General features: G+C 33.0%; 1 protein-coding gene across 2 annotated transcripts; it reads right to left on the reverse strand.

The window, feature by feature from the left end:
• Positions 1 to 5814: 5814 nt before the first annotated feature.
• On the reverse strand, positions 5815 to 16502 carry tcaim (T cell activation inhibitor, mitochondrial). Of its 2 annotated transcripts, XR_007829466.1 has the most exons (12): positions 16418 to 16502; positions 15678 to 15720; positions 15401 to 15533; positions 15093 to 15243; positions 13709 to 13961; positions 12578 to 12700; positions 11720 to 11817; positions 11537 to 11628; positions 11204 to 11436; positions 9221 to 9352; positions 7124 to 7309; positions 6759 to 6855 (listed from the first exon to the last, which is right to left on the reverse strand). XR_007829466.1 is itself a non-coding variant. In XM_051132299.1 (11 exons), exons 2-11 carry the CDS (start codon positions 15707 to 15709, stop codon positions 6630 to 6632), a joined length of 1473 nt encoding a protein of 490 aa, XP_050988256.1. In that variant the 5' UTR covers positions 15710 to 15720; positions 16418 to 16502; the 3' UTR covers positions 5815 to 6629. The 2 variants fall into 2 exon arrangements, 1 of the variants encoding a protein (XP_050988256.1); XM_051132299.1 differs by lacking the exon at positions 7124 to 7309 and having other exon boundaries at positions 5815 to 6855.
• Positions 16503 to 16763: the final 261 nt, after the last annotated feature.

A 16763-nucleotide genomic window follows, 5' to 3' on the forward strand; every position in this document is an offset into this window, starting at 1 on the left:
GCTGCATTTAATCAACCAAAATACAGTAAAAACAGTGAAACAGTATCAGAGTTTAAACTAATGGCAATTAAAATGAATTTTCAGCAGCCATTATTTCAGTCTTTATTTTCAGTCAGAAATCATTCTAATATGCTGATTTGGTGCTCAAAAATGATTAAAAATTTTTGAGCAGTAATGTATATATTTAATTCACAGTCCAGCAAGAATCTAGATTATTAAGCATTATTAATTTTGGTAGATTTCTGCATATACAGAGATAAATTGTGGATTAAATATACATATACATCAATGCTAACTTGAGATCTGTTAAAATACACTCAGGATCAAACCTAACGATCAGCATTTTAACTTGGTGTATTTACCACCATTACTTTGTCCTGATGGTCATAAATGTGGTAAATGATTAGAGAAAAAGTAATGTGATTGTAACAGATGAATAGAGAAAACTACCGAATGTCTTTCACTCACATGCAGGTTGTAAACTAACATATAAAGAAGCAGTGAAGAAGTAGAAGTAAGATGTTCTTTAGTAAAAATGTGGCATGGTAATGCAAAATGAATAAATAGTTCTTTATATAGTTAGCAGTGTTGGAAAAAGTTGAGTTACTTTTTATTTAAAGTCATGCGTTACATTACTTCTACATTTTCATTTCACTCATCTGAGCAAGAGGACAGGAGGGCTGTCAATTAATAAATCGAAAAACAAAGTAACTGGCAGTACTTTTTTGAAAAAGTAACTTCTTAGTAACTTTTTTTTGAAAAGGCATTTTCTTGTAAATTAAAAAAGTAATGCGTTACTTAAAAAATGTAATCAGATTACATAATTCATGTTACTTGTAATATGTTTACCCCAACACTCCCAGCTAACAAAATGTGTTCCAAGAACATTTTGCTAACATTCCCACAAAGTTATGAAATCGTTATTTGTAAATGTTTTGTAAACATTCTAACTGGTTTTTTTTTGTTGTTTTTTTTATGTTTGAGGAACATTCTAATCTACCACTGCCATAACGTTATGAGAACCTTATATTTGAATGTTCTCTCTAAATTTGAAACACCCATATTTGTATACTGATTATACACATGTTGGACATTTTTCTTGGTTATGTGAATGTTACAGGAACATCCCAATCTACCATTGTTATAACATTATGAGAACCTTATATCTGAATGGTCTCTCTATGTTTAAAACACCCATATTTTATGTTATGAGAACATTTTTTACTGATTATACAAACATTGGACAAACATTTCCATTTGATCTTTTATACCTGCTATGACAGGTTTTGTTTTTTTTTTGTTTTTTTTGAGAAACATTTTTTTTGACAGGTTTTCTTTTTTTTTTTCTTTTTTTTTTTTTGAGAAACATTTTTTCTCTGTTATGTGAACATTACAGGAACATTCCAGTCAGCCATTGTCATAATGTTTTTTTTTAAATTTTACACTCTTAAAAATAAAGGTTCCAAAAGGTTGTTTTTGCAGTAAAGCCATGTAAGAACCATTTTTGGTTCCCCAAAGAACCTTTCTGTGAACAGTTCCTAAAAGAACCATTTCGAGGAACATTTTAAAATTCTAAAGAACCTTTTTCGACTATAAAGAATCTTTTCTGCATTTGAAAGGTTCCATGGATGTTCAAGGTTCTTCACAGGACCACTGATGCCAATAAATAACCTTTATTTTTAAGGGTATATTTCTAAAAACTTTTTCTAACAACATTATGAGAATGTTTCTTAAATACATAACCTGTAAGAAAGTTTTCTTTTAACATGACGAGAACAATCAAGTACAAATTACATCACAAGGATGTTCTGAGAATGTTGTTCTAAGAACATTTTTTTTACATGACAAGAACAATTATCAGGTACAAATCACAGCAATCATATCCAAACAAATCACAAGGATAAGTTGGTAGCACTGTTGCCTCACCGTAAGAAGGTCCCTGACTCGAGGCTGGAGGTCTTTCTGTGTGAAGTTTGCATGTTCTCCCTGTGTCAGTGTGGGTTTACTCCGGTTTCCTCCCACAGTACAAAAACATGCAGTTGAGGTTAATTGAAGATGTGAAATTGGCCTTCCCCCAATGTGTGTGTGTGTGTGTGTGTGCATGTGTGCATGTGTGTATAGATTAACTTGTGTATAGATTAACTTATTCTCGCCATGAATAGCCATAGATGCTGAAATGGGGTTAAGAAGAAATAAACTAACATTCAGAGATAAAAAATGCATCAAAAGAATGTGAAGAGTTCCAATGCAAAAGCCTCTAAAAGCCATCTTGGTCAAAAATGAGATAACAATACTGAGTGAATGATCTCCACACATAGTATATGTTCATCAAGTACTTTCACTTAAAATGCACTAAACCCCAGCCTAAACTCATTCTGAAGTGCCAGTACTTACATAGAAACCTATACATAGTAGGCGGAAAGAAATGCTATTTATAAAGAAAAACGTCATATGTACTTAGAGGCTTTTGCATCTGAACTCTTCATTTTTTGAGAATTTAGCTATAAGAAATTTTTCTCTTACCATTACAAAAACCTAAATCATGTACAAATAACATAAAAAAAGTTCAGAGACTGTTGAACGTTTTCTCCTGCCATTATGAGAACCTCAATTGTGTACAAATAACATTAAAAAAGGTTCAGAGACGTTCTAAGAACGTTTTTCTTACCATTATGAGAATGTAAATCAGCCATTAATAATGTTATTAGAACATCCTGTAAACATTGTTTTAAGAATGTTCTGTCCTGACCTTTTAAATACCTTTGAAAAAACATTAATGAAAGTTGTGGGAATGTTGCCTGTTAGCTGGGCTGACTGCATAAACAAAGCTGCTGACTGTGAAAATTGACAAAATGAAGTAGATTTATAGCAGTAGCATAATCTTGGTTTGTGTTGGTTTGATTCTTTAGAGAAGATGTTTGTGTTCTCTCCTTCTCTTTTGAGTTCTTCTCATATTTTGATGAGGGGGTTTCTTAAAGTTCACTAATGAAGGACATGAAGAATGTTTGTCAGAGTTCCTGTGGCTGACCCATTTATTACCCTTAGTAAATGGAATGTGGTTGTATACGAAGATGTCAAACATAATCGTAAACGACACATCTGCATAGTGTTATAAGACCATAAAGCACATTGGGCATTGGGTTGGATACAAACACGGATTTTTAGCTAGACATCTAATTTCACAGATGTCTCTTTCCTTATTTTTTTCCCCCAAAAACTGCTCATCATTCAATTTTTATCTGAACAAGACCATTTGTCACACTCTTATTAGTGAGATAAGAGTAAATAAAAACAGTATTATTAAGTCCTCATAGCAACATTCAACATGACAAAACATGCTAATTTGTGTGAATGGATACAATTTTTCATGCTCTGACAGTGGCTCAGGAGAGCAAATAGGATCTTTTAGTTCATAGTGTAACCTAAACCATTTAATTTTAGATGCATGAACAAAACATAGGACCAAATGCAATTTGGCATGGAAACAGCATTTATAGCTATTGCTTTTATTTACTTACGTACTTACTTACTTACCTACTTATGATATGTAACCGATTATTTGTTCACAGCCTCCACAACAGTTGTTGATTAGTAGACATTCAAATATTTTCAGGTAGTTTCATTCATAATGATAATTTATTATAGACTTCAGGCAGGGTTTTTGATGTACAGTATAATGACTAAAATGAGAAGAAAACAGAAAATCCTCCCTGCCCACAGGGAAGCAAATACATCTGCTTGGTCTGTGACCTGCTTGCTGATAGCCTCTGTCTCAATCCTCTGTGAGTAAATCTGTCTAAAAGCAGACAGTAGAGGGGGGCAGAGCATGAACAGACTCACAGGTAATGTTTGAAAGTGATGATTCACATTCAGTCATTCAGGGCTGAGATAATGCTCAAAAATGTGAGGGTGCTTGCAAGTTCAGCTTTGAGATACATTATATGACATCTGTGCTACCATGTTTGAAATAATTGCGAAAAAAAAAAAGTTTTTGTGAATTTTGTGCTTATCAAAACCACATTTACATTTGATGAAAAACATAGTAAAAACAGTAATATAGTGAAATATTATTACACTTTGAAACAGTTGTTTTATATTTTAGTATATGAAAACACTGAATTCTTAGCAGCAGTTAGTCCAGTCTGGGGTCTGGGCTGATAACCTACAGATGAAGCCAAAAGTTTACATACACCTTGCAGAATCTGCAAAATGTTAATTATTTTACCAAAATAAGAGGGATCATACAAAATGTATGTTATTTTTTTTTTTATTTAGTACTGACCTGAATAAGATATTTGACGTAAAAGACGTTTACATATAGTTCACAAGAGAAAATAAAAGTTTACGTACACTTGATTCTTAATACTGTGTTGTTACTGGAATGATACACAGCTCTTTTTTTAGTGATAGTTGTTTATGAGTCCCTTGTTTGTCCTGAACAGTTAAACTGCCTGCTGTTCTTCAGAAAAATCCTTCAGGTCCCACAAATTCTTTGGTTTTTCAGCATTTTTGTGTATTTGAACCCTTTCCAACAATGACTGTGTGATTTTGAGATCCATCTTTTTACACTGAGGACAACTGAGGGACTCATATGCAACACTTACAGATGGTTCAAATGCTCACTGATGCTTTAGAAGGAAATACAATGCATTAAAAGCCAGGGGTGTAAACTTTTGAACAGAATGAAAATGTGTACATTTTTCTTATTTTGCCTAAATATCATATTGTTTTCATTTAGTACTGACCTTCAGAAGCTACAGAAGATACTTACATGTTTCCCAGAAGACAAAATAAGTTACATTTACATCTTCACATTAAAAAAGTTTTCACCCCTCCGGCTCTTAATGCATTGTTTTTCCTTCTGAAGCATTAGTGAGCATTTAAACCTTCTGTAATAGTTACATATGAGTCTCTCAATTGTCCTCAGTGTAAAAAGATGGATCTTAAAATCATACAGTCCTTGCTGAAAAGGGTTCCGATACACAAAAATGCTGAAAAACCAAACAATTTGTGGGTTCTGAAAGATTTTTCTGAAGAACAGCAGGCAGTTTAACAGTTTAGGACAAACAAGGGACTCATGACCAACTATCACTAAACAAACAAACAAGCAAAACAGCTGTGGATTACTCAGGTAACAACACAGTACTAAGATTCAAGTGTATGCAAACTTTTGAACTGGGTAATTTCTATAAATTCAGCTATTATTTTCTCTTGTGGACGATATGTAAACGTCTTTTATATGAAATATCTTTTTCAGGTCAGTAATAAACACATTTTGTATGATCTCTCTTATTTTGGTAAAATAATTAACATTTTGCAGATTTTACAAGGTGTATGTAAACTTTTGACTTCAACTGTGTATTCAAGAATATGAAACCTTTTGTTGTCAACAGCAGAGTAATGTGTTATGCTATGACGGTGCACTAATGGATAAAAACCTGCAGAGACAGAAAAGACTACATATTAGGCATGTGCTTACATATAAAAAGTAACATTTTCTATGATAATTAACATCATAGATGTCATCATTATTGTAATTAACCCAGAGTATTCCATTAAAATAGTCTTCGAAGCTTTCTAACTATGAATCATCCAGTAGACTGCAAAACTGGGAAACATTTATCTACTAAAAACAATGTGTTAAAATAATATTAGTATTATACAGATTCATATATCACAAAACTGACCTTTTATTATAGTTATATTATCATTTATTCATTCCTGTTAAAGTGGAAAATTCATGGACTTGTCTGTCAAGATGCCGTAATGACAAAATCTTGTAAACACTGTAACCCAAATAGGTACATATTAACAATGTATACAATAGTGACGGGTAACACTTGAACCATTGTTTAAATTTTGTGGTTACACAGTTCGATATTCATCGTACGTACAGATATCACAGTATAAACCTTTGAAACTCAATAGCAGCACACAACATGAATACACTTCACACTACATTTCAAGACAGACAATATTACAGCATTTAGGATTGATATTGTACATACAATATATGAACACCTTCTTAGATTTTTAGAGAACACTTTTCCATTTCTGAACATGTGGATATACTCAGCATTTAGACAAAATGTTTTGTCCAAACACATTGAATTTTGACTGTGCATTTTAGATTTTGGCAGTTAGTATAACAGTAAGCAAATGTGTTGATCTCCAAGCAGTCACTAGTATTGAGAATTATTCCAGCACCACACTGAAAACCAGAACCAACCCAAAGTTGCATGTTAAACAACCAAAACATGATTATTGATAAAACATGAGTATTATAAATCTCAGATATGGTGTAACTAGCAACGGATCATTTTCAGGCAAAAAAAGCCATCTATAATTTGATTTAAACATGATGCTTAAAAAAAATTATGACCCTGAAGTGTTGTTCATGACTAATGCATACTCTTGGCAGTGCAAATAAACAAACTTTGTGCTAAGTTATAACATCACATGACTGGGGCCAACTGCCTCAGAAGCACAACACTATGTGCTAGATTTTTACAACCAAAGTGCATTCATAATGCCTATACACTAGGCCAAAATCTCTAAATCCTCAAAATATTGTGACCACACTAGCCTGATAGGCATAGTAATAAAGTCCAACTAGAGTTTGGTGTGTTTCAACCCTTCCAGTCCCAGGGAATACACAGATCCCCATCATGCATGACTGAATAGAAGTGAGAGATGTATAAATGAAGGCCCTGCATCTGTGGGGATCTTTCCTCCATCAGACGCCTGCAGCAGGGGATCATCTGACTGCTCGACACACTGGGCTCTTTGGACAGACTGCGTAGAGACAAATCCTGCAGACAACTCGAAATGATGTCTTCTTCCTCCGCCTCCAATCTATATAGAGAGCAAAGACGATTTTAAACAGGCACTATATTGATCCTGACTATGCTTAAAACGAGAAAATATCAGCCAGGGACACGTGACAAAACATTTTAAGACACATTATCTACAGAAGATTTTTTATTAGGTAAAACTATATATATGTGTGTTTTTTATGCGTTTATGTTTTACGTCTCAAACTCCATCTCTGCATATTGTGAGTTTGGGTTTCTTAAAGGAGAACTCCACCTCCAGAACAACAATTTACAAATAATGTACTCACCCCCTTGTCATCCAAGATGTTCATGTCTTTCTTTCTTCAGTCGTAAAGAAATTATGTTTTTTGAGGAAAACATTTCAGCATTTCTCCCCATATAATGGACTGCTATGGTCCCCTGATTTTGAACTTCCAAAATGCAGTTTAAATGCGGCTTCAAATGATCCCAAATGCGGTTGTAAACTATCCCAGCTGAGGAAGAAGCAAAACGATTGGTTATTTACATTAAAAAAAATACAATTAAATACTTTTTATTCTCAAACGCTCGTCTTGCCTTGCAGTCCTTGAACTCTGTGTATTCTGGCTCAAGATAGTTAGGGTATGTCGAAAAACTCCGACTGTATTTTCTCCCTCAACTTCAAAAATCATTTCAAAATCATCCTACATCATTGCAGAAGTACCGACCCAGTCTTTGCAAAGTGAACATGCAAAAAAGATCAAACACTCTTAACAAAAAAGGTAAAACAGCGATATAGGACGATTTTGAAGTTGAGGAAGAACATGAGATGGGAGTTTTTCGAAATACCCTAACTGTCATGAACAGGAACAAACACAGTCCAGGCAGAGTAAGACAAGATGAGCGTTTGGCATTAAAAAGTATGTAAATTGTATTATTTTTATTAAAATAACCAATTGTTACGCTACGACCCTTCTTCTTTGGCTGGGATTGTTTACAACCACATTTGGGATAGTTTGAAGCCGGATTTAAAGTGCATTTTGGAAGTTCAAAATCGGGGCACCATATCAGTCTGTTATATGCGGAAAAATGCTGAAATGTTTACCCCAAAAAACATAATTTCTTTACAACTGAAGAAAGAAAGACATGAACATCGTGGATGACAAGGGGGTGGGTACATTACATGTGAATCTTAGTTTTGGAAGTTAAGTTCTCCTTTAAAATGTTCATCTGAGAACGCAGCATGCCCCACTTCATAAAATTTGTAAGGTAAATCATTTGTAAACCTACACAAACACAGGAGAATACATCAATATCTTTCTCAATATGCTAACTGTTTATCTTGGTTTCAAAATAAAAGTTTAAACCCTCGATCTGAGTTTATATATTTTGAATACGTTTGTCCACAAATTCAAGAAATTGCAGTGGCTGTAGCAGAATTTTTGTTGTAAAGAAATGACCAAATTTAGAAGATTAAGTGGACATTTGAATTTAATGTTGTTTAGTCAATATTAAACAAGGATTAGCTCATGCAGTAAAGTGTAAAAACAATTGTGAGGCCGTGGCACCCTCTGCAGTCATTTGTTATAATGCGTAATGTATATTAGCTCTATGTTTATAATACATCATGTATTTTAACAGTTTTGTTTCATAAAACCACGATTACTTGCTTCTGATACTTTATCTTAACTAATCATTATCACTTCTTAGTTATTATATATGTATTATATATGTATTTTATCACCTCAAATAAATAGTTATAAGTATCCGATTAATCGTCAGAATAATCGACAGATTACTCAATTACAAAAAAATTATTATTAGTGAGAGCCCTAGAAATAGAAAACTTTAAAGTGTCTTTACTGTTAATGAATATTATTTCTTCTAAAAAAAAAAAAAAAAAAAAAAAAACCTCATGACCCTAAACTTTTAAATGAACAGTAGTATAAATCTCAAAAGACAATAATTCTACTGGCTAAAATTAACCATTATATAAGCTATATTACAGAGAATGGTAACACTATAGTATAGGGAACAATTCACAATATTAATTAGCAAACCTATTATTGACATATTGGCTGTTTATATTAGTGCTTATTCCTGCATGACCATATTCTACATCCCTAATTCTACCAATACCTAAACTTAACAACTACCTTACTAACTATTACTAGAAGTCTTAGTTAATGGTTTGTTAATAGTGACAATTGGACCATAAAATAAAGTGACCAAGAAAATATAAAACAGCTGTTTTAAGTATATACTTCTGTATTGTGATTTTCTTTCTTTAAGTGTAACAGAAAAAAAATACACATAATTGGTCCTCATAATAATATACTGATGATTCATGCACAGTAAGACCAGACAAAAGATAAATGGTCTGTTCTGATGTCATGTTAATGTGCAGTGATAGGTCAAGCACTCACTTGTCTTTGCGTTGCATGCGTCTCCGGGCCTCCTGGGCCTGGCTCTGGAGGAAGTTCTGCAGCTGGAGGGTGTCACACATAGTAGGGATGATGAAGTGGCCCATCTCATGCAGGCAGGGGGTGGAGCGGTCACTATGGCAACAGAACAGAAGAGAAAAACAATGATTGACAGGACATTAAGCAGCACAAAGAGTTCCAAGTGAACAGAGGATATATCAGTCAGAAATACGACAGAAATGAATAGAATGCAGGGAACCACAGGAACAACACTATACCATTCAGCTACAATCTGTTGTTAACAGTCCAATATGGTCTCTCTTCAGTTTCATTTTATGTAGAATACTATTCTATACAAAAAGAACAAATTCCACAGAAATCCATTTAAAGCAACAGTGCATAATTTATTGTAATTTTTGCTGCACCAAACACTTTTAAAGCCTGTTCACATCGAGATAAAAGTTTTTTGAACAGTAAGATTTTTTTTATGCTTTTCAAATAGTTATTTTCTGCTCACCAAGCCTGCATTTATTTGATCCAAAATACAGCAAAATCAGTAATATTGTTAAATATTTTACTATTTAAAATGACTGCTTTCTAATTGAATATATTTTAAAAAATTTATTTTGTGATCCAAGCTAAATTTTCATCAACATTAGTGTCACATGATCCTTCAGAAATCATTCTAATTTGCTGATTTGCTGTTCAAGAAACAGTAACATAAAATTATTATTATTTAAAACAGTTAAGTACATTTTTTCAGGATTATTTGATGAATAGAAACATCCAAATATCAGCATTTATATGAAATAAAAAGCTTTTGTAACATCATATCATTCAAAAGAAATGATAGAAATTAATATTCTTATTCAGCAAGAATGCTTTAAATTAACCAAAAGTGATGATAAAGACATTTATAATGCTACAAAAGAACTTTCTATTCATCAAATAAAAATTCATAAAAAAAAAAAAAAAAATTCTACTGTGCTGTTTAAAACATAATAATAACAGTAATAAATGTTTTGAGCAGCAAATATTAGAATGATTTCTGAAGGATCATGTGACTGGAGTAATGATGCTAAAAATTCAGGTTTGAAATTGCAGGAATAAGTTACTTTTATTTTAATTACTATTATTTTAAACATAAAAATATTTCAAAATGTTACTGTTTTCACTGTACTTTGGATCAAATAAATGCAGGCTTGGTGAGCAGAGGAGACTTAAAACAAACAAACAAACAAACAAACAACCAAAAAAAAAAACATTAAAAACTTGTGACTAGTATCAACAATAACTATACAATTATACTAAATTAGCACCCACAACAACAGACAGTATAGTTTGTTAGCTGTAAATGCACACTACAGTTATTTTGGATTCTATTTGGCTGATGGCACCAAAAGAAAATAAGTGCTGCTAAACCTGCTGTTTAGATTTTATTTTGAAGATGCATCAATGGAGAACAGGCTTTTTGGTCATGTTAGAATGATTTCTGAAGGACTATGTGACAACAAAGACTGGAGTAATGGCTGCAGCTTTACCATCACAGGCTGTGATAATATTTCACAGTATTACTGTTTTTTACTATTTTTTTGCTTAAATAAATGCAGCCTTGGTGAGCATAAAAGACTTATTCCAAAAACATTAAAAATCTACATTTTGAACAGTAAGCAATATTTAAATTAAATTTAAATTATTTTCTCTCTTCTTTAATTATGTTATAAGAGAAGAAAAGTTGGTTCAGAGTTGGAAAAAAAACATTAGCTGATCCAACAATCTGATACAAGAATTTATTTTTTCTGTGACTTGATTTCATGGTGACTTTAAGATTGTGTTTTTCCAAAGAGTATAGCCTGCGCATAAGCACTACTCAAGCTTGGTATCCTTGAGACTCAATTTCTGAGGACCTTGCCTCACATAGTTGAAGGTCGTAAACAAAGAAAATACACAGACAAATGGCTGGACCTAAAGTATACGAGTATTTACTTTTCCAAGGTCATTGTAAGGCCTTGCATGCTGCGGGGGTGCAGGGAGAGGCGCTGAGGTAACAGTCTCTTGTGGAAAGTGTTGAGAGCACTGTAGTGTTCCTCCAGAGGAAGAGCTGGACCCATCCGCTCGATGTGGATCACCTGAATCCCTCCCAACAGGTGACTGATGCGCTCCTTCAGCCAGTCTGAATGCTGGAACAAGCTTCGGTAACTTGGCAATCTTTCAAAGAGCTGAGCATACACATGGACAAACATAAACATATTCCATCTCTGTCAGCATAAATGTTTGCAATGATGTTTTTTTTAAAGTTAAGATTCCCATAAGCTGTACCTTTGTCCATTGATGATGAACATCCATTGTTCCTAACATAACATGTCCTGAAGCATTCATCCCTGACTGGTCAGTAAAAACTATTATGTGTCCTATGTTTTGGAAAAGAAAGAAAACTGAGTAAATATTTGTGCACATCTGAGCCATCTAATTTCATCTCATGAATCCCATTTCCATGGTTACCTCTCAGAATGTGCAGAGCCTCAGGGCTTTGTGTGGAGAGACGACCCAGACTCTGCAGCTGACAGCATTTGTGTGCAACTCCCCATTTGCGCTGCCACCTACAGGACAGAGAACCACATGATCAAAGTGAACATAATGACAACTGGATACTCTGCACAACAATTTTAAACATCAGACAATAATTCAAAAGTGTGGTAAACATTTAAAAAATGTTTTTGAAGTCACGTATGCTCACCAGGGCTGCATTTGATCAAAAATACTGTAAAAATATTGTAAAATTTTCTGTTTTAATATATTTTAATATGCAGTTGAAGGCAAAGCTGAATTTTCAGCATCATTACTCCAGTCTTCAGTATTACATGATTCACAGAAATCTGTCACTTTTGATCAATTTAATGTGTGTGTGTTGATTGTATGTCTTTACATTATCCTTATTTTAAATAACACAGAGGTTAATGGGCCATTTTTGCTTGTCCTCTGCACAGACCTTTTACATTTCTTTCCATAATAACATTATGTGTTAAATCCTTTCTATAATACATTTAAAGTCAATGAAATTCTACTAAATAACCTTTAAAAAGAATGCTAAAAACTATTTGGTACTTAGCCTAGTTGTACCATTTGTAATAGTTGCTATATAATGTCGCTAATTTTTTCTATTTCACTTCATGTTCTAAGAACAGTTTGAAGTCTAATTTTAGAATATATTTAATAAATAAAATTGAAAAATATAAAATATATAATTTCACAAAAACAAACAAATGCCACACCATAAGATACAATTAAAATATCACTTGAAGGTTAATTAATGCCAAAAGTAAGATTATATAAGAGCACGTAGTCTGCATTAGAGCTGACCTGATATCCAACAAACCAAGTTTCTGAATCAGCTCTCTTTTCAGCCTTTTCAGCTCCTCACGGCGTGGAAGACTGGCATTCTGTTTCTTTGTGGCCTCCGGCTCATTATTTCTCAACCATAAACTGAAGATAAAGACAAACAAAGAAAGCAAAACAATGCTTAAATAGTATTGTATTTCATTGTATTATATAAAGTTCCTTTTTGTAAACAGTGTAACAGACTACTTGCATAAAATGCATATAAATATCAGTTGTCACTTCATATCTCCCAGTAATATGTTTTAGTAAGAAGATATTTAAATAGTTTTATGATCAAAACTGTGTAGAGTTACACTGATGAATAAGAGATCCAAAGCCTGATCATATTTAATACTCACGTTCTGACACAATTTGTCTAAAAAAAAACTAAACTTATGTTGCTTCAGTCAAGTAAGTGTTCATCTTGAAACCCTACTTCATAAATACTTCACAAAAAATCATTAAAAAAAAGATTTTGCAGCAAAAAGACTTGTTCCATGTATAAACTATCAATCACACAATAGGAAAGCAATATATTATGTACAGCAGTTTTGTTTTTTTTTACAGCAAAGTTTTGATCACGTTGTTAATAATCAAATATGATACAGTAGGCTTTAAAGGGGTTAAATGTGTGTATCAAGGTTTTCCTTGAATTTCCACAGCATCAGTATTTCCAAAGCTTAAATCTCAGGCGATGAGGCCCACTGAAGGGTTTCTGTTGAGCCTGGGCTCATCTGTGGTTCAATGTACACATTACTCCTTGTACTAAATGGCACAGAAACCATTGTTGAGTCATTAATCATAGTAAATACAAAGAATGGCTTGAGAACATTATGTTCTGTAGAAAAGGACAAGGCTAATTGTAGAAACACAAACAAGGTTTCTCGTGTGACACTAAAAGTGCCAGCTGGGCTCTTTCTAGCCGCTGTGATACACCCAATGGTGTCTCAACGGTCCTACAAAATTTTAAGTTGAATATTAACCAAACTGCAGGAGTCCTCATTTAGCAGTTATTTGGTTTGAACACATTAAGCTGTGGTGTTCATAAAGATTACATGAGTTTAAAAAAAAAAAAGGAATTAGTGGCCAAGAAAGATCTCTGTCTCTCAATACCTGAGTGTGGGCTCCACTCTTCTGGCTTGTTCTAACTCCTGCTCTGGGTCCCTGAATCCTGTGAAAGTGTAGTAAGTCTTGTCCCATTTGATGGGCCGATAAAAAGCTGTTCCAGGCTGTTGCGTTGAGTTCTTCCCGGTCTCAGCCTTGAGCACATGCATATGTTCAACTGAGAGGCTACACGACCTCAGAACATCCAACACCGTGCTCAGAACATCCTTAGACTGCAAGGTGAAAGTCACCGAACGGAATCCTGGGAAGTGTAAGGTTATCCAATTAAATAATGCATTGAAAAATAAAATATAGATTACCATTTAAAGGTTTAAAAATATTGATAAGATTAAAACAGTAATTCAATTTAGTAATTAAATTAAAACAGTATAATTCTATACTTGTTTTTTTTATCAATATTGAGAACTTTTGAATATTTTAAGTAATTATTTATTTAAAATAAAAATCTTTTATAACATCATAATTATTTTGTCACTTTTGTTACATTTGGGCATAAATTTAATTTCAGCATTGCAGAATAAGCATAAAACTGTCAAAACTGTTCAAATAACATAAAAATTGAGATAAGGGATGAGATAAAAGACTTTTGTTTAGGGAAAATGTCATTAATTCCTTTGATGGCAAAGCTGAATTTTCAGCAAGCATTAGTCAAAAAATAATAAATAAATAAATAAATAAATGTATTTTATTATCAATATTAAAACCTTGAGGATCCTTAAAGATGTAATAACTTATTTAAAATAAATATCTTTTGTAACATAATCATTTTGTCACATTTGTTACATTTTGGCATCAATTTAATGCATCACTACAGAATAAAATCATTTTAAAAATGTCAAAACTGTTAAAATAAGGTAAGAAATGGGATAAAAGACTTTTGTTTAGGGAAAAATAAATAAATAAAAAGTTAAATAAAGTAAATAATAAAATAAATAAAATAATATAATAATAAAATAAATAAAACGTTAGTTAAATTAGTTAACTTGATCTAAGAACGAACAATACTTCTACAGCATTTAATATTCTTAGTTAATGTTAATTTCAGCATTTACTAATGCATTATTAAAATCAAAAGATGTTTGTTAACATTAGTTATTGCACTGTGAACGAACATGAACAAACAACAAATGACTGTATTTTTATTAACAAAGATTAATTAATAGTGCAATAAATGCATTGTTCATTGTTCTTCATGTTAGGTAAAACATTAACTAATGTTAACAAATGACACCTTATTATAAAGTGTTACCGAATAAACAATTACAATGGTACAATTATTATACAGACAGTCTAGTTTTATCCATTAGTTTATTATTGTTGTTATTTTATTATTATAAAATCATAGTGTTAATCAAAAGTGAACAGGTCTTACCTGAAGCTGGCAGACTACCATTGGAGTCTGCTTTTTCTTTTGTGTCCCTGACATAAAAAGTGAGGTTTGCAGGTTTGGGGGATCTCACCCCAGGTTTCTGAAGATTTTCCAGATAACCATTTAGCCTTTTGAGGGAGTTTTCATTTACTTCCTACAACAGAGAAAACAAAACAAAATCAAACAATATGTAAAACACTCACACATCAAACATTATTAACATACATTGCTGTTTTGTAGTTTATGTATATAATAAAAATTCCATTTGAGGCTTACAACTATTATAATAATATTTTGATTATTATTATTACTCTCTCTCTTGGATGCTGGCCAAAGAAATCAGGGTGCACTGCAAAGTAAAAAGGCCGCAGGGCATTAATGGCATCGGCTCCTGAGAGATTCCTCCTCTGAATAATATGAGCAGAAACGCATCTACCACCAAGCCTGAAAGAATGATGATGATGATGATATTGGTTAGATGCTTAAAGAATACAACATAATTTAACAAAATTTTCTTTGCAGCTGTCTATATGGACTATAATGTGATACTGTTTCCATTTTTGTATGGGTTGGGTGGGTAAAAATTACCTAACATATCGCAGGAAGGTGGTCTCATACATCACGTTTGTTCCTTCAAGTAAGAGAAATCAAGGTGCATGAGAAAGAAAAAGCATGATAGACTTCTGCCATTTCAACTGGTCAAAATCAGAGGACAAATTTTATACTATTTATGTAAATGCAGGAATGATGTGTGTGAATGTATGTGTGTGTGTATGTATGTGTGTGTGTGTGTGTGTGTGTGTGTGTGTGTGTGTGTGTAAACCGTCACCTCCCCCAATCCCCGGGATTCTTTCATTAACTTCATTAACTTTATTATTATTATTCTCAGCACTCATTGCTTAGTTCTGTCTACGTGCAACTCATTTGTTTAACGTAAATATAACAGGATTTATGGTAAACAAGAGTAAAAGCTTAAATGGATTTAAGCAGAAACTGTTAACTCAGGTCAGGTTCATAGTGTGTGTTATTGACCTACATACTGTTGACAGTGTAATCATACCCCTCTTATTTTGACACATATCAACCGAGAAAGACAAACACGACGACAAATATTTAAATGCAAAACATGCCCATTAGATTTTAAAGCCATTAGATTTTATCAGCATTCAATACACTAAACACATAAACACTGATCAACACTGTAAACAATGACAAACATAAACTTGGCGCTCTTAAAATAACAACAACAGTCCCAGACTTAATCAGCCACACACACACTTTATTTCAGCGTGAGATAAAAACGCCCCAAACACCATAAAATTTCTTACCTGTGATATTGTAATCTTACATGTTCGCTGTGGTTAAAACTCAACCTCAACTCCCATACTACTCAGGCCTAATCATCCAAGCAAGAGTAATCAACTGCCTATCTTTGGAAAACAAGTGCAGATTTGAATCAGGCAGAACTAATCGTCTGCCCATCTTTGCCTGTTTTTACTAGCGCGATCTGTCAATACTGGCGCCATCTACGGTTTTTTTTGGGATTATCATTGGACTCCAAGATATGTTTGAGATATTCAAGGAATAAAAGGAGACCGCAAGAATTTGTGACGCTTTATTGATTTAATGTGCTTAAGGCGAGACACTACAGGTGAATGGGGTAAAAAAAAGAAA

Source organism: Labeo rohita, chromosome 16 (assembly GCF_022985175.1).
Source record: "Labeo rohita strain BAU-BD-2019 chromosome 16, IGBB_LRoh.1.0, whole genome shotgun sequence".
Taxonomy (NCBI): Eukaryota; Metazoa; Chordata; class Actinopteri; order Cypriniformes; family Cyprinidae; genus Labeo; species Labeo rohita.